The 22,500-nt window shown below is 49.5% G+C and overlaps 2 protein-coding genes across 3 annotated transcripts in view; one reads left to right on the top strand and one right to left on the bottom strand.

Moving 5' to 3' along the window:
- The window catches only part of rnf123 (ring finger protein 123), a 121,698-nt gene that overhangs the window by 70,154 nt on the left and 29,044 nt on the right, over positions 1 to 22,500 (top strand). For both annotated transcript variants that reach the window (XM_079748002.1, XM_079748003.1), the window contains exon 37: positions 18,799 to 19,022. In XM_079748002.1, coding sequence (XP_079604128.1) covers positions 18,799 to 19,022 — 224 coding nt within the window. The remainder of the gene's footprint in view (positions 1 to 18,798; positions 19,023 to 22,500) is intronic.
- Positions 7,149 to 8,795, bottom strand: amigo3 (adhesion molecule with Ig-like domain 3; the record flags this gene model as incomplete). Its single annotated transcript, XM_079748005.1, has 1 exon — positions 7,149 to 8,795. The coding sequence occupies one exon, from the start codon at positions 8,793 to 8,795 to the stop codon at positions 7,149 to 7,151; it is 1,647 nt and encodes a 548-aa protein (XP_079604131.1).

A 22,500-nucleotide genomic window follows, 5' to 3' on the forward strand; every position in this document is an offset into this window, starting at 1 on the left:
CAGGGTCTTTCCCTGGAAACATCTCTCTCTGTTTGCTTAAGAACCCATTACGATGGATGCCAGTTCCTCACATTGATTTACGGGGACTATGAATTATTTAGTAGTTGGGATGTGATGGCCGGGTCATGATGAAGGATGTGTACAGGAAGGAGTCTGTCTCTACTCTCCTACTGTGTGTGCAAAAGGAACCCGATTTGGAAATTACACACGTCTGTATCTTTTTATTGCTGCCCTATTTTTAGTGTATATGACTCTCCCTCGCGTTCTGCTGTAGGTTGTAAATGTTTTAATACACGTTATATATCGCACCTCATAAAAACCCACAAAAAAGTAGTAAATGTGTCAAATGAGGTCGCCTTTCTGTTTTCTGTGTTTTATTCTTCCCCTCTCTTGCCCTACCTGTGTTTTCTCCAGGCTATAATCTTTTTAAGGAGGCAGCCAGTTGAATCTGTTCCCATCATCCCCCTGTCTCTCTCTCCCTCTCTCTCTCTCTCTTTCTCTCTCTCTCTCTCTCTGTCCCTCCCACTTTATTCTCGGCCAAGGTCTCTCGCTCCTTGCACGCCGAACCTCATTTTCCTGCAGTTTGGGGAACTTAGCACCCGCCGAGTCCTGCCAACCACGCCAACTGCCAGTGTCCTTGGCAGGGAAATTGCTGTTTTAACAACCATCCGCTCACTGTCTCGGGGACTGCTTGGCCCCTGGGTACTTTGTTCAGTATTTCTGTATTCGGTGAGGTTATCACTAGGTATCATGGCTAGGCATGGAACATCCACCCAGTCATACCAGCGACAGCCTCGCAGTGGGAGGTATTGAACCAGACCCAGGAGCACACATTCTCATGCTTTTTCCTCCATTCATGATCAGAACCAGACGTTCGTCTACGCCCCGACACAGAGAGGAAGGAATGACTTTGTCCGTGACTCAGACAAAAACGTTGTCACCCTAAAGCCTCAGTCTGAACAAAGAACATAAATCCAAACGCTGTTCTCAGCAGCTTTCTTTTCACTATCATCCTTCTCTTCTCTCTATTCTAAATTCGTTATTCTTCATTCTTATTTTTTTTTAAACCGTCCCAAGGAAATGCTAAAACACCTCTCAGAGACATGGGCATGTCAGTGGGTGTAGCGCTCCTCTGTGTCACTGCACAGTGTCCCCGCCTGAGTCTGTTTAGCTCATAAAATGACAAAGAAATAAACAGCTGGAGTGCGTCTTAGCGTGGCACGCCTCAGACGTACACACTCGAGGTGTTCTCCATCAACTTGTTGGTTTGTAGCAGACGGCGTGTTATCACGACAAGCGAAGGCAGAAGGTAAACACTGTAATACCTGCCTCTATTTTGGCTCTGGATCTGTGCCGAGATCCAAGCTGGCACTCTCTGACTAAACGTCACATCTCTCTCCCCGCCTACATCTCGAGGCTGCCTCGGAAGGTGTTTTAGTGGTGTGTATGTGTGTGTGTGGGCTCGTGAATACACAATTTATGTGGGTGCTAATGTGTGTGCCCTTTTGTCTTACTGTGTGGGGTAAAACAATTATCTATTTCATGTATTGTTCAAGAAAAAATAGAGTCTAGACGCAGTCTATCTGGAGCCACCTCTAGCAAGATTTTTAACCGCTACCTGCTCATTAATGGCATGAAATCAGAATTCTCAGTAGGACACTTTGGACAAAAGCATCTGCTAAATTACCAAAATTTTAAATTGCCTCGATTTGAAAAGATTACACAGAAGATACAATTAAACTCTGATCGAACCCTGGTCCGGTTGTGTAGGGGCAGTCTGCAGGCAGATGCAGAGAAGAATACAACAGTGGTTGTATGCTGATTGATGGAGCATCTCTCGTCTGGCTCTACCACGCACTGCAGAGGGGATCTTCTCACCCTGCTCCTCCCTCAGACCAGCGATGATGTAAAGAGACGCCTGGGCCGTCGACGGACTGACCTATTGACCAATGTACGGACGGAGGCGGGATTCACCAGATTTTGCCTGGCTGAATTCAATATTTCCGCATTCAGTTCCATCAACCTGATAGTATTTCACACCCACATTAACATTACGAACCAAGATGGATCCAAAAAGGTTGCGAGGTGTCTGGTGCCCATGAAATGCCCCCAGCGTAAGCTCGGGAAGCTCTCTCCCACTCTTCCTTGTGAAGCTACGTGGCTGATGAAGGGCAAATGGAGTTTTGAGATGGACCTTGTAAGTCCTGTTTTCTAGTGCCCCTTTACTCTGTCTACATCGGGTTCCAATTGGCCTCCACTGCGTTCCACCTCGCACAGCTCCTGCCCTGTGCAGCCCCCCCCCCCGGTCAGAAACATAGACGTCCGTGTGTGTGTGTGTTTCTCGACCGGAGGATCGTTGGTGTGTTCTTCCCCGGGGTCCCTCTCCGTCGCCGGCTCCCGGATGGTTCAGTAAATCGTGTCATTATTTTTAGCCCCTTGACTGTGGAGGGAGGAGAAAGGCCGCTCGGGGTGCCTCAGAGGATCGGCATACGGCTCTGTGGTTATGACTGCTCACGGCGTAGTGTGTTCTGATGACTCCTGTGATAGTGAGCGCTACGCAGCCTTTATCCAGCCGCCCCGCTTGAATAATGAAAAGCAGGTTACACAGGGAATCACTAATGTGTGCTGAGGAGGGCTGATAAATTGCCTTGCGCCGTGTGTGTGTGTGTGTGTGTGTGTGTGTGTGTGTGTGTGTGTGTGTGTGTGTGTGTGTGTGTGCGTGTTTGTATGTGTGTGTGTGTGTGTGTGTGTGTGTGCTACTGTGTACCGAAGTGAGAGAATTGTCACACACTCAGAGTTGTCGGTATGTTTACATACGACCACCATTAGTTATGTGTGTGTGTGTGTGTATGTAATAGCCAAGTGTGTGTTCAGGCCTGAGTGTGTGTATGCAGTGTGCTTATGAGATGTATTGAGTTGTTTACGCTGATACCAGTGACGTTGGAGTCAAGCAGAGAAGCCACCATAGGGGATAGTAAGAGGATGTTAACTCAACTACATCGTACAAAGTACTCCATCACTAGTCTCGGTTCAAAACCTGGTCCCTGTCAGGGACTTGATTGGGTTTGGTTGGTTGGGTTTTGTTAATTCTCATCTGGGTAAGGAGACCAGAATGGCAGTTTGGAGGGTCACTAATGCATGCATTAATGACTAAATGAATGAATGAATTATGTTTTGTCTTGTGACCTATAAGCAGGTCTGTTTGATCTTGTTATAAATAACCCTTCCTTGAATGCTGGTTCCCTGGCATTTTCCACGTATATTTAAAAGGAATACTTTGGATTTGGCAAAGACTTCATTTTTCTAGTTCTGTGGAATCGAGAGCAGAACTGATAATGAAAGACGACCACAACTATGCCTCCTCAAAGATTAGGCGTCATGGTTTAGGATGCCTCGTGTCCTTTTTCGGTCCTTTGAGCAAAACTGGGTCATGCTAAAATATTGAGGCAATTATAATGATCTGACTTTCTTTTTTGGTTTCTCGCTGTGCTTGAAATATGTGATTGATGGTGATCTTTTAAAACACATTCACACACTCGTACACTCAATGTATACACTGTCTGAGCTGTAGTCGGGTGGTAAGTATGCTCCTTGGTAGGTACATGCTGGTCGACCTGTACTACTGGACCACACACGCACGCTGAAACACACACACACACACACACACACACACACACACACACACACACACACACACACACACACACACACACATACACACACACACACACACACACACACACACACACACACACTCTGAGTGTTAATTGGTGCTTAGCCCTCAGGAATCCATCCCAGTGGCCATGCACCTTGTTCACCTCACATTGGCGTTGTGTGTGTGAAGTAAATGACCGTTATGCATGTTCTCTCTCTCTCTCTCTCTCTCTCTCTCTCTCTCTCTCTCTCTCTCTCTCTCTCTCTCACACACTCACACTCTCAAACACACATGCACTCGCGCATGACTGGCGCGATCAGCTTTGGTCTCGGTGAGGATTCACAGAGTCCCGTCAGTCGCTGAATGATAGACAGGACAACCCTTGTCTGTTTTTACTGAAGCACATCTCAACAGGCGTCCCTAGTGTTTTGTTTCACACCGTCGGTTGATGGTGCTTCAGGTTAAGTAATGCATGCAGGAGGAGGCTGCGTCTAACGCGTGATAAAACAGCGGCGCGTGTTGTCGGACCGCACTCCGCACTACTTCAAGTACCGGGGGGGGGGGGGGGGCATTCTGAGACCCCTTAATAGAGAAGGCTCTTCTCTCTTTAAGTCCAGGCCCTTGGGTCCTCCTGCACTTGGGTGTGCGTCATGGCTGATGATAATGGTGGAGGACATGGTGATGATGGCGATGATTATAGCAGACAGGAAGGTGGTATTACTAATTTGCTTAATTAGCGAGCCGTTTTTATGAAGAAGCAGATGGCCTTTTGCAGATTAGGCTGAATACACCCCTCTTTGTGGAATGTGTATTCATATTTGAGGATATTTCCTTGTTAGTGGCTGTGAGCTGTTCTCAGGTTGCACTGCTTTCTGTGCAGATAAAAATCTCAAGCCTCACAACTTTTTTTCTTGACCTTTCACCAACTTTGCCGTTTCCGGTTCTTTGTGGCGGTGTACTTTCTTTGCAACTGCTCTTATTTTTCCCTCTTGCTCCAATCTCCTTTTGGTACTCCTGTCCCTTCGGCTCAAATTACACGGCCACTGTGTCTCTGCTTGCTTTCTCCTCGCCTGTCCTCTTGTATCCTCTCCTCGTACCCCTGTCTCTGCCCCTCTCCTCTCCTTCTATTGCGTTCCATCCTAAGTTTCTCTCCTCTCACCCAAACCCTTTCCTTCTGTTCACACTATCCACCTCCTCCTCACCTCCCCCCTCCTCCTCCTCCTCCTCCTCCTCCTCACTTCCTCTCTCCTCATTCACCTCCTCCTCATCCATCCTCCTACTGATCCTCCTCATCACAGCCTCCTGCCCCCTCCTCATCCACCTCCTCCTTATCAACCTCCTCCTCATCACCTCCTCTTGATCCACCTCCTCCTGCCTCCTCAGCCAAAGCCAAAGCTAGCAAAAGCTGCGGAAACAACCCATTTTGCAACGATGACAAATTGCACAACTAAAATGTAAATGTTTGATGTATCTTGTTGTTTTGGTTCCCACTATGTGTATGAACTTGAGTAAATGGGTGTTCCTGTCATATTTCAATTCAACTTTGAAAGCTGTGGTACTAAACCCACTTTATTTAATACTTTTATAGTGTATCTCTTGACGACCGGAACACAGTTCCATGATACAATCGCACTTTGGTGAAATTGCTCAGTGAACGTGCTCCGCATATGTTTATTTTAACAATATATTGCCGCAACAACTTGTTCAGATAAAGCATCAACATGGTTTAGTAGATTGTGATGTAAAAGGTTAAAATGCTAGTGATGAAATACACGTTATGTTACAAATCGGCCGGCACCAGCTGAGGAAGTAGAGCGTTGCTGGTTCAATCCCCCCGGTTTAGCCAGCCAAGTGTCCCAGTGTGTGCCCCTGAGCAAGGCACCTTACCCTCCCTGCCCATGACGAGGTGGGAGTTGCCTTGCGTGTTTGAAACCCCTGGTGTTTTGTGAAAGTGTGTGTGAACGGTTGAACGGAGGTACCGATTGTTAAGCACGCTGCGTGGCCATTGGTTAAAAACAAGGTGCAATATAAATGCAGTCCATGTATTGGCGCAAACCGTTGCCCCTTTAACGACCAATAAGGAAGCAGACACTGAGCTGAACGAGCCGAGAGATTTATTAACATATAGATAGAGAGAAGACATGTGAGGGAGACGAGGGACAGGTGGGGAGGGCAAAAGCAGAACAGTATTTGAAGAGGAGGAGATGCGGTAAACACTCAAATCAACATGACCCAATGGTATTGTTTGTCCAGTCAATCCTCTGGTGACCTCCAAAGACACAAAGGCAAGACTTCAGTCCCTTCTTTCTTTCTTTTGGCCTTTTCCTGCGATGCTCACTGAGTTTCAGGGACATTCTAGGAATCGACTGCCGAGATCAATAAATAAGACTTGCTTACCGGAGCATCTCCCTCGCACACGATTACCAAACCGTTCTGCCTCGATCAATTGTGTGCAATGTGCAGCGAATGTGCCTAGCATGAAAGCTATCTTAAACATTTTAATAGATTTTCCTCTTTATTCCTTAATGAAGTCGGTACACTTGCCCTCCGACTGGTGAATGCGTTCCAGTCTCTGTAAGCATTTTTTTTTTAAATTTCTTTCGTTTGTTTTCTAAAAAGCACTTGTTCTCTACCCTGTCTAGTCTAAAACATGTCCCATTCGGACAGAGCTACACTATGCATATATGATATCGGGTCATCAGCTCTGGAGAAAATCAAAGCGAAGTATTTATACAAAGAGGTTAGTCATTTCGTCCTGTCTCTCTTTCTCTGTCACGAAGGCATCTGTAGCATGGGTTTATTAAAGGTTTTACGCTGTGCTGGCCCCCAACACGGTTTCATATTATAGTTGCGGTGGTCCAGGCTCCTTTGAGGTACCAGGAGGCACCCTGTGTGTGCGTCCCGCCTCCCTGCATGACTGCCACTACCTCCCTCCTCCTGGGCAGAGTCACGTTCCATCAATTGATCAATTGTCCTCTCAGTCGTTCTGTCGTTCTATTTCCGTCTCCATTATTTCCATCTCTGCTTTCTGGCCAGCCCACGTCTTGGCTCTGTCTCTTCCCTGGGCTTTCCCTCACTCTGCCTATGAATATAATGTGAGCCATTCATTGTAAGTACACGCCATCACAGTGCATTGGTTTGTGGCTGAAGGGATAAGTAGGTAGACCTGGGCGAAAAATATAGCGACTGATCAACTTTATTATTACATTTTTGTAACGTGGGCAATATTCGGACCGAATTCATCGACGGACTACGCGCCACTCGATTCGTCGCCGGCCTTGTGTCACAAGGCACGTTACTACCAACATGTGTTGTTTGTGGTCCTTAGTCTTTTATAACTACTGTTTAGCTGAGGTCAGACGCTAGGCTGCTGGGATGCAGGCTTCATTCAGGGGTTCAGGGGTTCAGGGGTTCAGGGGAACAGAAGGGGGGATAGGACTATAAGGAACGCTCGCCAGCCGGCAGAGTCCGGGGACCCCGTCGGTGCCCGTTGCTACGGCGACATGATGGGCGTGTCCGAGAACACTGACACGATGGAGTCCGTCTCGCCGGCTCTCTGCTGCGATTGGCCGGGGGGCTTGGCAGCCGGGTGTCCCGCCCCCAGCAGCAGGCCCGGCCCCAGGTGGCCCCCGTGAGCCACCGTGGCCCCGGGCCCCAGCCGCAGCCGTCCGTTCTGCTGCTCCTTGATGGGCTCCATGAACACCACGTGCTTGTTGGTGCTCACCTTGCGGCCGGGCCCCTCGGTGGTGGCCGGAGGGGTGGGGGTCAGGATGGACGACTGGCCGTTCCCGCCGTGGGGGGCGGGGGCGGTGACGACGGCCGGCGGGACGGTGACCTTGCGCCACGGCGGGCAGCGGCAGGGGGTCAGGTAGAGGTACATGAGCACTAGCACCAGGCTCACCACGCAGCCCAGGAGCGTGGTGAAGCCCGTGTTGAAGCCCTCCAGGACGTCCCCCTCCAGGAGGACCACCACCGTCACGTTGACCTCGCTGGTCTCGTTGCGGAGGCCCGACCGGTCGCGGGCCATGCAGTAGTAGATGCCGCCGTCGGCGTTCTTCACGGCGGCGATCACCAGCGTGCCGTTGTGGAACATCTTCAGCGAGCCGTTGTTGCCGGGCGGGGCCACGTACTCCTTCTTGGGGGTGAACCAGATGAAGCTGACGTGCCGGCCGCGCAGGCCGGTCACGCAGTGGAGCACCACCCGCTTGTCGGCGTACACCACCACGTCGCTCTCCTGCGGGTCGGGCATGTGCAGGTCGCCCGTGGCGCTGCAGTTCTCAAAGTAGCGGGCGTGCTGGAAGAAGCGCACGGTGCCTCTCTGGAGCCCGTACACCCGGCAGATGTGCTCGTGCCTGAAGAACCTGACCGTGTCGTAATCCCGCTCCTCCCAGTGGCGGAACAGGCCGTACATGGAGCAGTCGCACAGCAGGGAGTTGTTGTGCAGGTACAGCCCTCTCTGCACGGCCAGCGGCAGGTTCACGATGTCGTCGATGGGCAGCTTGAGCAGCCGGTTGGACGACAGGTCCAGCATGGCGAGCTCGGGGTGGCTGTCCTCCTGGATGGAGAAGAAGGGGAAGTCGGTGAGGCGGTTGTGGCTGAGATAGGCCTTGCGGAGCCTCCCCAGGCCGACCAGGGCGTGGTTCTCCACCCGGGCGATGCGGTTGTTGAACAGCAGCAGCTCCTCCAAGCCCGACAGCTCCGCGAAGTAGTGGGCCTCCAGCGCGCGCAGGTGATTGGAGGACAGGTCCAGGTGCCTCAGCGCGGCGCCCGAGGCGTTGAGGAACGCGCCGGGCTGGATCTCGGCCATCTGGTTGTGGTTGAGGCGCAGCGTCTCCAGGCGGGCCAGCCCGCTGAAGGAGCCCGGCTCCAGGCGGCCGATGCGGTTGTGGCTGAGGTCCATGGTGACGGTGTGCGGCGGCATCCCCACGGGGACTTCCTCCTCGCCCATCGCCGTGCAGCTGAGGATGTCGGAGCCGCAGACGCAGCCGGACGGACAAACGGCGCCCAGGGCACGGCTCAGCTGGCCGAGCAGGACGCAGACAGACAGGAGGACGCAGGAGCGACGCGGCCGGGATGGCCGGGGCGGAGCGGAGTCGTCCTCCCTGCCGCCGGAGCCATCACTGCCACCAACACAGAACATGGTGCCAACACCAGCTTCTGGGCACGGCCAGTGCTGCCAGGGCACAGGGGGAGCTCGGCTTCAACTTTAGCTTTTAACGACAATCGAAGATCGTATCTTATTTATATTTATGTTTTCTCAGTTCACTTCTACACTCAAGCTCTATTTTGCTATCTAGGTTGCTCCTTTTCACTCTTTAGGTTTTCTATTCATTAACTGTTATCTCGTGCGTTCATGCTACATGCTGTAAAGGCAATTACAGATCTGGAGACCTTTTTTACTATTCTGTGATTCTAACTCAAGGCTGTTAGACCACAGGGATTGCTACATCTAGGCTTGGAGGAGTTGACGATAATGAATACCAGTGTGATGTGTGTTTGTTGAAAGTTCAGTTCCCAGCTGGGCACTCGTTCATGACAGTTTAGTCTTGTTTGTGCTGTGGCGATGTTGAGTCAAACAAAGGTATCCATGTGTGTCCGCGTGTGTAAGTTAGAAAGGAGGAAATTACATCCAAGAGGAATCCGATTTCAAAGAAACAAATGTCCAGTTGATGCGATATGAATCCAACGTTTATTTCCTAGAACAGTCCTGGTGCAGGAAAGACTTTGTTCGGTAGAAAGGGCTGGGGAATTGACCCGATCGCTGCTCGCCAAAGTTTGACAAGAAAATGAATGATGTGGGGAGGAGGTAGAGGAGAGAGTATTATAGTGAAGGATATTGATTGATTAGTCAATTAAACGTAATCATTTTCACATCCTTGGGGAAAATTGTCCCAACGTCCCAACAACCCTTCATAAATCCTTAATCAGGCAATAATATAGAAAAACAAAATGGTAGGTACTTCACAAAAACAGGCGTACTCCTTCGTCCGTTGAGATAATTCCAAGCGCGTAGAAACAAGGGAAAGCCCCGGTTGTTTAGAAGACGGTACTGCTGTTCCATCGATACTTCTGCCTCTTCTCGCTATCACAACAACCCTCAGTTAGTTGTTATCGGGTGTTGGTGTGAGTCGCCCTTCTGTTTGTTTTCTTATCTCGACCGTCTCCCAGCGGTCTTTCACCGTACGGCCCACAGATCCGTCTCCTCAGCCAGAGACGTGTACTGGTGGTCGGGGAGAGGACGGAGGGTGCCGGGGTCTCTCCAGCAGTAAAGTCAGGTGTGGTGCTCCAGCACGGCGGTGGTCTGCCCGCCCACGGAGCAAGCCCAGAGATGGCACCTCACCGGGGTTAGCACTCTGCAGGACCCATCACTCCACCACTCTCATCGGCCACTTAGACGCACTTTACACACGCGCTGAGCAAGACGAGCGCACGCCTCACACACACACACACACACACACACACAACCCACTCTGTCCTAATCACTCCTCTCACTCCCTCTCTCTCTGTCCTCCTCCTCTCCGCCGGGGGAATCGCCGTGTGGTTTCAGCTGTGGGTGGATGACAGGTTTTTGAAGAGGGCTCATGCAGAACTAGTGGTCCCCGTCCTGGTGGTTTAGTGTGAGATCCCAGATGAGCGACAGCCCGTATCAGCAGCAGTCTTTGTGACGCTCTCCGTATCGCTGCATCCCTCCATCCTCCCGGGCTCCGCTGGAACCACAACAACCCACTCACGCAACACGCAGAAAGTTAGTCCGTTTCACTCCAGCGCCGCGGATCCAGCTGTAGTCGCAGACGCACACGTGTGTCATCGCTCCCACTCGCGCCGGGAGTATTGTGCACGCAGGATGCGTGTGTGCGTAAGACTGTTTGTGTGTGTGCGTGTGTGAGTGTGTGTGCGTGCGGCAGATGCAGGCTGCCCAGTGTTTACTGAGAGTGAGCTTCTGGTGGCGTCCTTCTCTTCCTCCTCGCTCTCCTCTCACTCTCCTCTCCTGGTCTTCCTTGGCTCAGTCTCTCTCTCTCCCTCTCTTTTAGTCCAGCGTAATCCTCCCCCCCCTTTCGCACGACTCACCCCGCCTCCCGCTTCTCCATCCCTCCCTCAGCACTGCTCTCCATTCACTAAGCTGCTCGCTCTCTCTTTCTCTCTCCCTCTCCTTCCCTCTTTCTCCTGCTCTTTCTCTCTCTCCCTCTACCTCTCCTTCCTTCGCTCTCGCCTACTCTATCTCTTTCTTTCTCTCTCTCTCCTGCTCTCTCTTTGTTGCTCTCTCTCTCTCACTCTGTTGCTCTCTCTCTCTCTCTCTCTCTCTCTCTCTCTCCCTCTCTCTCTCTCTCAGACTCTCTCTCTCTCAGACTCTCTCTCTCTCTCCCTCTCTCTCTCTCTCTCTCTCTCTCTCTCTTGGGATGCCCCAGGGAACAGCGGGGTGGGGGGGGGGCTGAGAGCATGTTTGGGGTGAGGGGGTGAGGAATGCTTAAGATGCAGAGGAGTTTATCTGACTCCTCTAATTCTTTCCTCCTTCCCCTTTCCTCTCTTCTGGCTATTTCCCTCTTCACAGCTCATTCTTGCTCCTCCCTGTCCCTCTAATCTCCTTCTGTATTCCCTTCTTCTTCTTCTACATATTGCCTTCATATAATGGTCTTGACTGTTGCCTCGCTCCTCTGTCAGCTAAGCCCCTTTCCCCATTCTTTATACACAACTAATTTACATATGGTGGAACGCGCTGTTGAATCTAAAGGCTCTGGGTCTGTGTGATGTAGAATCAGCTGCGGCTGTGGAGATGGTTTCTTCTGTGTGCTGGGTCGTGTCCCCTCTGGTCTCTCTGGTGGTGTTTGATTTATTAATTTCATTATTATAATTTGGCTCTTGTTGCAGAAGCCCTCCAGAGCTCTGGAAAGGCCTGAGTATGTAAGATGGGGGACATGTTGTCCTCCCTGCTTTCATGTCAATCTATATGTTGCGCTAATCCCATTAAAATCATCCCTCGAACATGCAAATGCTCTCTCTTTCTCTCTCTATACATGTATTTTTTTAATGGGTTTATCGTTAAACTCTCCTCTCCTGTCCTCTCCTCTCTTCTCTTCTCTTCTCTCCTCTTCACTCCTCTACTCTCCTCTCCTCTCCTCCTCTACTCTCCTTCCATTTATCTTTTCTCACCGCTCAGGGTATCCAGAGAATTTAGCCATCTGAACGTTCTCCTGCTCACTACTGGACGTGTTGTTGAATTCCTCCGTGGATGTTCCTAGCCAAAATTTACATAAACCTGTTACATAAACTTTCCTCTTATCTCCTTTTCTCCCTCCTGTCTCTTCCATCTCCTGTCCCCTTCTCATCTCTCCCTTTGCCTCCTTTCCTCATCTCGAAACCCCTCATAGGTTTCTCCCCTTCTCATCTTTTGTCTCGCCTCGCTCGCTCCCTCTCCCCTTCTCTCCTTGTCTTGTGTCGTTCTTCACTCTTGTCCTTTCTTCCTCTTGTCCCCTCCTCTCTCCTTATGCCTCTAATCTTCTCTCCCCCTATTTCCTCCCTCCCCCTGTCTATTCCTCTCTCCCCCCTGCATCCTCCTCTCCAACCCATGTATCCCCCTTCTCCTCTCTCCCCCTGTCTCCTCTCTCTCCTCCTCTCTCCTCTCTCTCCCCCTGTCTCCTCCTCTCTCCTCCTGTCTCCCCGTCTCTCCCCCTGTCTCCCCTGTCTCCTCCTCTCTCCCCCTCTCTCCCCTCTCTCCCCCTGTCTCCCCTTGTCTCCCCCTGTCTCCTCCTCTCTCCCCCTGTTTCCTCCTCTTTCCCCTCTCTCCCCTCTCTCCCCCTGTCTCCTCCTGTCTCCCCCTCTCTCCCCCTCTCTCCCCCTGTCTCCTCTCTCCCCCTGTTTCCTCCTCTTTCCCCTCTCTCCCCTGTCTCCCCCTCTCTCCCACTCTCTCCCCTGTCTCCCCCTCTCTCCCCTGTCTCCCCCTGTCTCCCCCTGTCTCCTCCTCTCTCCCCTTATCTCCTCCTCTCTCAGCCTCTCTCAGCCTCTCTCCTCTGCTCTTAGGCAGTATACAGCCAGATTATTTCTCTGCCGATCCCCTTCAGCCCGTATGTAGATGATGTGTCCGTGCTGTCGTGATGGGACCAGTTTGTTTTTGTCCCTGGAGGGGAGCTCACCATTGTTGAGTCATTTTCTCTTTAACGTCCCGAGAGAATTACCTAATCCAACAGCGGTCACACAACTTGGAGCAAGGAGCAAGGGGAAATCACCCACCCACAGACAAACACAAACACACACATAGACACACACACACACACACATGTGGAGATATGCAGAGATAAGTGTGGTCATGCTTCACATATTCATTATCATGCGCGCACACACCCACACAGACGTACACATACACACACACATACACCCACAAACTCACTCTTCTGACATGTGGAGATATGCAGAGATAACTATGGTCATGCTATACATGCTTTACATATTCATAATTATATCCACACGCACGCACACATATTCACATGCAATTATGAAGCAAGCACACACACATTGGGCCTTAGCAGAGACAGACACATGCATACGCAGTAAGTTAATTCACTCAGACACACAGGCACACGTGCAAATGTACACACACACACACACACACACACACACACACACACACACAAACACACATTCGCTCTCTCTCTCTCTCTCTCTCTCTCTCTCTCTCTCTCTCTCTCTCGGTCTCTGTCTCTCTCTCTCTCTCTCTCTCTCTCTCTCTCTCTCCCTCCGTCTCTCTCTCTTCTTGACATTCAGAAGGTACATAGGTCTTAAGTGGGCCACCTCTACAAGCAGCTGCTCTGTTCTCTGAGGCTGTTTCAAATACCACTCCCTGTTCCTTGCCAGTATACTAAATATACTGCATATATGTATATATATATATATATGTATATATAACCTTTGAGAATATCAACAATGTGTGCTTTCCTGACAACAACCCGTGCTCACGTGCACTAGCGTCTCTAGTGACAGAGCCTGCTTGAGCATTTCTGGTGGTTCGTTACCTTGTCGTTACCTTGTTACTATGAGTGGTCAATGTAGGCCGCAGACAGCATTTGGCTGAAAACAGACTGCATTTTACAGACATAGGTTCTGCTGTTGGAGTGTTACGGTTAGAGGTATGTTAAGGGTTTGCTGATGACATGTTTATTGTTTGTTGTTGTGTTGACACAAGTTTAGCATTCTAATCAGTTTTTCTCTCATTATGGTGACATCCAGATGTCAGTGGCCCCAACGATCATCAAGTTATAGCAGAGTTGTATCGATATTAGATTCAAATCATCAGCAAGATAAATTAAAACAATATTGGAGTACGAAAACTCAATAGGGAGGGAGAGGGGGGGAGAGAGAGATATTATTGTGTGTGCCAAAGACAAACTCATACATCTGCAAAATCCACAATTAATGTGTGTTTTCCTAAGGTTTGTTTGTATGTTTTACACAAGGGTTTGTGTGTGTTTGTGTGTGTGCTTTTCAGCGAGGGAGAAAGACAAACATTCACACAAACATACAATTGTAACCCGATTTAATTAGAACGTTAGTCTAATTAAAAAAAAGGAATTATCATGAATTGATTAAGCCCGTCTAGACAGGATGTTTCCATCTGATTTGTTCAACCTTGTGTTCTAAGTTGATCCCCATCCTGTCCAATAAGCTGTGTTGGTCAAAGGGCCTCCTCCCCTTTTTGTGGGAGTTTAATTAAATTACATTCAATTAATAACATTCAATTAAATACCCAGTGAACTTTTGTGATTCCCTTTCACAACATGCATTCAAAACCAGCCAGGCTGGTCATGATTGGTGAGTTGGGAGAAGCACACATTTGAGCATCCAATCAGCAGACTGTGTCTTTCCGAGCCATGATGGATTGCCACACAGCAGGGGATAATAGAGGTGGAGAATGAAAGAGGATAACAGCAGAGAGATAGGAGAGAGTCCTTTTAGAGAACAAGTGGAGAGAGAGAGAGAGAGAGAGAGAGAGAGACAGAGAGAGAGAGACGGAGGCACAGAGAAAGACAGAGTATGTTTTCTGTCTTGTTTGGTGTTCTGCTGCGTGAGGCAGATCAGGTTGGATCTGATCGGTAGATGCCACGGTGGTTCCTGTTAAGACACCCACTAACACACTGCCTGGGCACCAAAACCTTAGAGCGCCTGACAGAGCGAGAGAGAGAGAGAGAGAGGGAGAAACATGCTCCACGGTTTGTTAGGTAGCGCCATTTTTGTGTTGTTGCCTTGTGGTTTTTTTCGTCGTGTGTTTATTTAGGTTTGTTCTGTCGGTGTAGGAGGAGGCAAGATTTCTTTGGGATTTGAAGATAACACTCCTTCCCGATCCCTCTGCACTGGTTCTGGTCACGACGACTGCTCTGGTCCAGATGGTCATCCTGAGTAGAGGGGAGATGGACTGGTATTAGGAAATGATTTCTGTTTGTAAAGTACTCCATTTAATGTGCACTTATTGTGCAAATATACTCACTCTCGCTCGCTCTCACGCTCTCGTTCTCCTGTTTTTGTGTGTGCGTTTGTATGTGTGCGTCTGTTTGTGTGAGTGCATATACTGTGTTTCTATCCTTTGGATTTCTGGTGTATCTCTGCGACTTGCAGGTGTATGTGTGTGTTTGTTTTTACCTCAACTTTCCAGAATGTTCTCATGCAGCGTTATTCAGCCAGTCGCAGGCTCTCTAGTCTCTTTATCTCGCTCTCTCGATCTCTCTCTCTTTCTCTCTTCGAACCTCCAAATAGACAAAAGGGTGCATACCCAGGCTCTATCGAACACAAACACAGAGGTGCTCAACACACTAGCCAGTTCTTACCTGCGGCTGTTGCAGAAGATTCGCTATTTCACAATCGTTCATATACCATCACTATCAGCCTTTAGCAGACCCTTTATCCAAAGTGACTTACAGTGAATTCATTATCATATCATTACATGTAGGGTTAAATGGCCGGTTAGACTTTGGACATGGCAGTTCAAAACCTAGAACAATTCTCTTTACAGGATAGCCACCAAAATATCCTTTCGCCCATGTATGTACACATAGATGTATGTGAATCTCTATAGATTCATCCATGTTTGGGCATATGTATAAATTTCAAGTGAAAACAATAAAGTATCTTTTGAGTCTCATATAATCCTTGGGCTGGCTGTAGGGTTTCGGACCATCGGATCATCACCATGGAGAGGAGCATTGGTTTAAAGACATGCGCATTCAGAGTGTGTCGGCCTATTGCATATGTGCATATAATAGTTCACCATGCATATAAACATGCGTGTGTGTGGTGTGTGAGCATGTGTGTGTTTCGGTGTGTGTGTTTTCGAGCACGAGTGCATGCATATGCGTATATGTGTGAGTGTGAGTTTGTCATGCACAGCATCACACTCCGATGTAATCTGTCCCAGGGACAGCATCACGGATTGCATGAGCACTCTGACCCTGAGAAGGCTGTACTTATTGGCTGTGCGCTCACAACCCCAGCGCTCACATTAGCTGGTGCTGCTATGAATCAATACGGAGTGCTCCATCATTTATTCATGGGGTTTAATTCATATTAGCCACCAGACATTCCCCAGGACTCTTGGCCCTGTCTGTGGATTTCCCGAACGCGGTATTATTACCTGAAGACGACCAAAGAGTCTGGGAGACGCCGAACTCCTAACCCTGAATGATGGCGGGCTTTCTCTGACTTGCATCATGGTGGGGGAAACATCAGAAGGCATGTAGACAGGGATGGAAAGGAGACGGAGAGACAGTGAGTGAGTTGGGGAGAGAGAGAGAGGGACAGAGGAGGAGAGGTTGGCACAGCAACGGAATGTTTCAGGGATGAGGGTGGGATTGAAAGAGAATTAAACGTAAATAACTCAGAACAGAACAAACTTGCAGGATGGAGGAAATGTTCGGAGAGAAAGAGGTTGAAATACAAATGGAGAGGAATCTGATGGAGGAAACAGGATTGAGGACTGGGCGAGAGACAGAGAGGGAGGGAGGGAGAGAGAGAGAGAGAAGGTGAGGGAGCGAGAGCGAATGATTTTGAGTGACTGAGTTAGTGAGTAGGGAAGAGAGAGAGCGAGCGCTGCCTTTAAAGATTGATGGGAGTCGGTTAGATTGAGTGGTGCCGCATTGATGGGGGGTAGAGACGGGGAGAGGGGTGGAGAAAAGGGGAGGGCAGGAGAGGGGAGTAGATGATAGGAGGGGGAGATGGGAGGAGATGTGAGTAGAAGGGAGAAGGGAGAGGGGTTGGCAGGGGAGGAGGGACGGAGAGGAGGAGATCACATGGGCGGGAGGAGGAGAAGTTAGTGGATGGGATCGAGAGGGGAGGTGCCAGAGGCGGGGGTCATCAGCGAGGAAGAGGAGGGTGGTGGAGAGAGAGAAGCATGGGAGAGAGAGAGAGCAGGAGGGGGAGATGAAGAGATGGAGGCAGAGAATGGGAGACAGAGATGGAGAGGGGACTGAAGAATGGGAGGAGAAGAGGGAGGGCAGGAGGGGAGATACAGGGAGAACCGGGGCAGTAGAAGAGAGGGAAATGGAGAGACCAGGAGAGAGGGGGAGTCTCATGCTAGGAGAGCAAGCAAGGGATAGGGAGAGACGGGAGCGTGGGAGAGGTTGGGATTGGGAGTGGATGGGAGGGAGGGAGGGAGAGAGAGATGGAGAGAGAGAGAGGGAGAGAGAGAGAGTGGAGGGTGTTGGTTTGCAGAGAAACAGGGAGAGTGGCAGGGAGAGAGCGACAGTAATCTTTTTCCTTTGGTGTGAAATTGAGGTTATCCGAGACCCTGTGATCTTGTGAAAACGAGCGAGTTCAGACACACGGGTTGTACAAACCCCTTGTATAACCCTTCTGTAAAAAGCCCTGGAAACTTTCGCCAGTTTTGATTGGTCGGCTTCGAGGAAGTCGAAGCCGACTGTGTGTGGTAAAGTGCTGGGAATCCATCTGCGTCTGTCTGTCTCTGGCCCACGCTCACTCAGGGCCTGCTGAGCGCGCTGAGAGTATGCACTGAGCCCGTCTAATGGATTGGACATCCCTGGCTTCCTCTTATCTCACGGAGCACCGGGCTCCCATCGATCACGGCTAAATTGATCACCTTTAGTGACTGATAGGGGAAAGATACTGTCGGATACCGTTATCAGTCTCTCTCTCTCTCTGCTCGGTTTGGAGCACACTTTGTCTCTGCATTGGTACCAGCCCTGTTTCCCCTTCATTAATAGTTTCATTCATTCATTCATCACTTTTCATTCACATTTCATTATCAATCAATGTTTTTTGGGTGCTTTGGAAAACTGCACTTTCCTGGTTTTCGTGGAACATAATTTGTGATCTCAATGTGTTGCTTATCAAAGCAACACATCCATAAAACAGATTGCGCGATGCAATAAGCAAGCGCGGATGGAGTTCACCTTTTACAGGACAGACAAATCACTTTTCCACCATATAATTTGGGTTGAGGCGAGGGTCTAAACCCCAGACGTGATTACTTCAGAGTGCTGCTACTCATACAGCCGTGGGCCACATGAGGTACTCTTTGAAGGTCCGGTCCACACAAGAGCCTGGATTCCGATGAGTTCACCCACATCAGCACCGCACAGCGAGTGGGGAAAATAAGGTTTTTAGAGAAGTATTTGCAGGGAAGGCTTGCAGGGGTTATTCAACCAAACTGCGATAATCTGAAGAACATATAATATGTTAGGTCCTGTCAACCTGAGAGTGTGGAAGTCTTGAAGAAATGTGGATATGCTGTGTGCTACTGTAGGGAGTCATCGATTTGCCGTGGTGCAAAAACATCTATAAAATATTAAATCCCTCCCAAGATGTCCATACTGACTTCTTCACATTGTATTTCAGTCTACCTTAGAACTCAATATTGTAGTTGACAGTTCCATGGTCATCGCGCTGATGCGTCATTACTAGTACTACTATTCACTGTTAGTATTTTCTCTTACACTTGTATCCAAAGAGACATACAGTGAGTACAGATACAGGTCAATAGCGATACCGATTGGGGTCAGGACATCTTGCTCATGGGTTGATTGCAGGTAGACTGTGGACAATAGGGGATCAAACTCGGCACCTTTGAGCTGGGGGTTAAACGCCCTAACTGCCAGACTTTCCTTCCCTGTTTATTGACTCCCCCCCCTCTCCCCCCTCTCCCCCAGGATCTCCAGAGCGGCGTCCGTGCTTCTGTCCGACCCCTGCTTCCAGCTCCACTCCATCCAGCACCTCCTGGGAGAGGGAGGAGAACCAGCTGGCTCCTCCACGGCCGCGGCCCCCAGCCTGCCTCCCGTGGTGGGGCCCCTGGGAGCCGCGCTGGCCCCTGCCATCTCACCGGTCCCAGGGGCCGGCGGCCCGGCAGACCGCAAGCACTTCTCCCTGCACGCATGTGAGTCCGACTGCCTGGGGTGGGTGGTCCGGGGGGGGGGATGTTCTGAGGTTTAGAGTTTGGACAGGAGGTTCTGAGGTTTAGAGTTTGGACAGAAGGTTCTGAGGTTTAGAGTTTGGACAGAAGGTTGTGAGGTTAGAGTTTGGACAGAAGGTTCTGAGGTTTAGAGTTTGGACAGAAGGCTGTGAGGTTAGAGTTTGGACAGAAGGTTGTGAGGTTAGAGTTTGGACAGAAGGTTCTGAGGTTTAGAGTTTGGACAGGAGGTTCTGAGGTCTAGAGTTTGGACAGAAGGCTGTGAGGTTAGAGTTTGAACAGGAGGTTCTGAGGTTTAGAGTTTGGACAGAAGGTTGTGAGGTTAGAGTTTGGACAGAAGGTTCTGAGGTTTAGAGTTGGGACAGAAGGTTCTGAGGTCTAGAGTTTGGACAGAAGGTTGTGAGGTTAGTGTTTGGACAGAAGGTTCTGAGGTCTAGAGTTTGGACAGAAGGTTGTGAGGTTAGAGTTTGGACAGAAGCTTCTGAGGTTTAGAGTTTGGACAGAAGGTTGTGAGGTTAGAGTTTGGACAGAAGGTTCTGAGGTTTAGAGTTTGGACAGGAGGTTCTGAGGTCTAGAGTTTGGACAGAAGGTTCTGAGGTTTAGAGTTTGGACAGGAGGTTCTGAGGTCTACAGTTTGGACAGAAGGTTGTGAGGTTAGAGTTTGGACAGAAGGTTCTGAGGTCTAGAGTTTGGACAGGAGGTTCTGAGGTTTAGAGTTTGGACAGAAGGTTGTGAGGTTAGAGTTTGGACAGAAGGTTCTGAGGTTTAGAGTTTGAACAGGAGGTTCTGAGGTTTAGAGTTTGGACAGAAGGTTGTGAGGTTAGAGTTTGGACAGAAGGTTCTGAGGTTAGAGTTTGGACAGAAGGTTGTGAGGTTAGAGTTTGGACAGAAGGTTCTGAGGTTTAGAGTTTGGACAGGAGGTTCTGAGGTCTAGAGTTTGGACAGAAGGCTGTGAGGTTAGAGTTTGAACAGGAGGTTCTGAGGTTTAGAGTTTGGACAGAAGGTTGTGAGGTTAGAGTTTGGACAGAAGGTTCTGAGGTTTAGAGTTTGGACAGAAGGTTCTGAGGTCTAGAGTTTGGACAGAAGGTTGTGAGGTTAGAGTTTGGACAGAAGGTTCTGAGGTCTAGAGTTTGGACAGAAGGTTGTGAGGTTAGAGTTTGGACAGAAGGTTCTGAGGTCTAGAGTTTGGACAGAAGTTTCTGAGGTCTAGAGTTTGGACAGAAGGCTGTGAGGTTAGAGTTCGAACAGGAGGTTCTGAGGTTTAGAGTTTGGACAGAAGGTTGTGAGGTTAGAGTTTGGACAGAAGGTTCTGAGGTTTAGAGTTTGGACAGAAGGTTCTGAGGTCTAGAGTTTGGACAGAAGGTTGTGAGGTTAGAGTTTGGACAGAAGGTTCTGAGGTTTAGAGTTTGGACAGAAGGCTGTGAGGTTAGAGTTTGAACAGGAGGTTCTGAGGTTTAGAGTTTGGACAGAAGGCTGTGAGGTTAGAGTTTGAACAGGAGGTTCTGAGGTTTAGAGTTTGGACAGGAGGTTCTGAGGTCTAGAGTTTGGACAGAAGGTTGTGAGGTTTGAGTTTGGACAGAAGGTTCTGAGGTCTAGAGTTTGGACAGAAGGCTGTGAGGTTAGAGTTTGGACAGAAGGTTCTGAGGTTAGAGTTTGGACAGAAGGTTCTGAGGTTTAGAGTTTGGACAGGAGGTTCTGAGGTTTAGAGTTTGGACAGAAGGTTGTGAGGTTAGAGTTTGAACAGGAGGTTCTGAGGTTTAGAGTTTGGACGGGAGGTTCTGAGGTTTAGAGTTTGGACAGAAGGTTGTGAGGTTAGAGTTTGGATAGAAGGTTGTGACGTCTAGAGTTTGGACAGAAGGTTTAGAGTTTGGACAGGAGGTTCTGAGGTTTAGAGTTTGGACAGAAGGTTGTGAGGTTAGAGTTTGGATAGAAGGTTGTGACGTCTAGAGTTTGGACAGAAGGTCTAGAGTTTGGACAGGAGGTTCTGAGGTTTAGAGTTTGGACAGAAGGTTCTGAGGTCTAGAGTCTGGACAGAAGGTTGTGAGGTCTAGAGTTTGGACAGAAGGCTGTGAGGTTTAGAGTTTGGACAGAAGGTTCAGAGATTGGACGGAAGGCTCTCAGGTTTAGAGTTTGGACGGAAGGTTGTGAGGTCTAGAGTTTGGACAGAAAGTTTAATGTCTACAACCAAGGTACCTTTCAAAGTGATGATAACCTGCTTTCCAGAACCAAACTGTATATATGACTATCCCTACAGACCAAATTTGCCCAAATCTCCAGTCTGGGATTAATGAAGTGTGTCCTACTTTTATCTTGCATACTTTATATCTACCATTAAGGCGTCTGCTTTCCAACACATTATTGCATACTTTTCCATTCCAATCCAACAAGCCAAAACCAGTATGTGAGTGTAGCTTCACTAGGCCTCCTGATGTGCCGCACTTCAAAATGGTGGGTGGGCTATAAATAGTGGAATCCATGGCTCCTCGCTATATATACTCATCAGAGGACCCTTCGGGGCGTCTGCCCGCCTTGTTGTCGATAGCAGTTGAACCCGTCTCTATTGAACGGTTTGAAGCGTTCTGATTGGTGGGATCACGGCTCGGGCCGCACCCCCAGTATAGGCTGGGCTTTCTTGGTCTGCAACCGAGGCTATTTAGGGCTGCACTTATCAGAGGACCGAGGTTCCCAATGAGAAATGGGCCAGCATACGCACACAAACACACACACACACACACACACAAACGCACACACCCACAAGCGCACATGCACACGCACACGTGCACAAACCCACACTCACTCACATGCATACGCATTCACACAACCACACACACACGCACACACATTAAAGTAACCCACACATACGCAAACACACACACATGCAGACATAAACAACACACGGTGAAAGTGGGCAGTTTGGGGTTTTTCTAGAGTGGTGAAAAAGCTCTGTGATAAATAATGCAGATGGAGAAAGCCCTGCAAACCTTTCTTGTTGTTGTTTGTGTCCAGTGCTCACACGTTTCCATGTGAGTATGTTAATACTGTGAAGGGTACACCAGCATGGGGGCGAGAGAGGCAGAGAGAGCTTGGTCCAACATGGTGGAGAGAGAGGGCGAGAGAGCTTGGTCCAACATGGTGGAGAGAGAGGGCGGGAGAGCTTGGTCTAACATGGTGGAGAGTTGAGGAGAGAGAGAGGGCGAGAGAGCCTGGTCTAACATGGTGGAGAGAGAGGGCGGGAGAGCTTGGTCTAACATGGTGGAGAGTTGAGGAGAGAGAGAGGGCGAGAGAGCCTGGTCTAACATGGTGGCGAGAGAGGGCGAGAGAGCTTGGTCTAACATGGTGGAGAGTTGAGGCGAGAGAGAGGGCGAGAGAGCCTGGTCTAACATGGTGGAGAGTTGAGGAGAGAGAGAGGGCGAGAGAGCCTGGTCTAACATGGTGGAGAGAGAGG

This window comes from Pollachius pollachius, assembly GCF_949987615.1.
Source record: "Pollachius pollachius genome assembly, chromosome: 12".
In the NCBI taxonomy this organism is placed as follows: domain Eukaryota; kingdom Metazoa; phylum Chordata; class Actinopteri; order Gadiformes; family Gadidae; genus Pollachius; species Pollachius pollachius.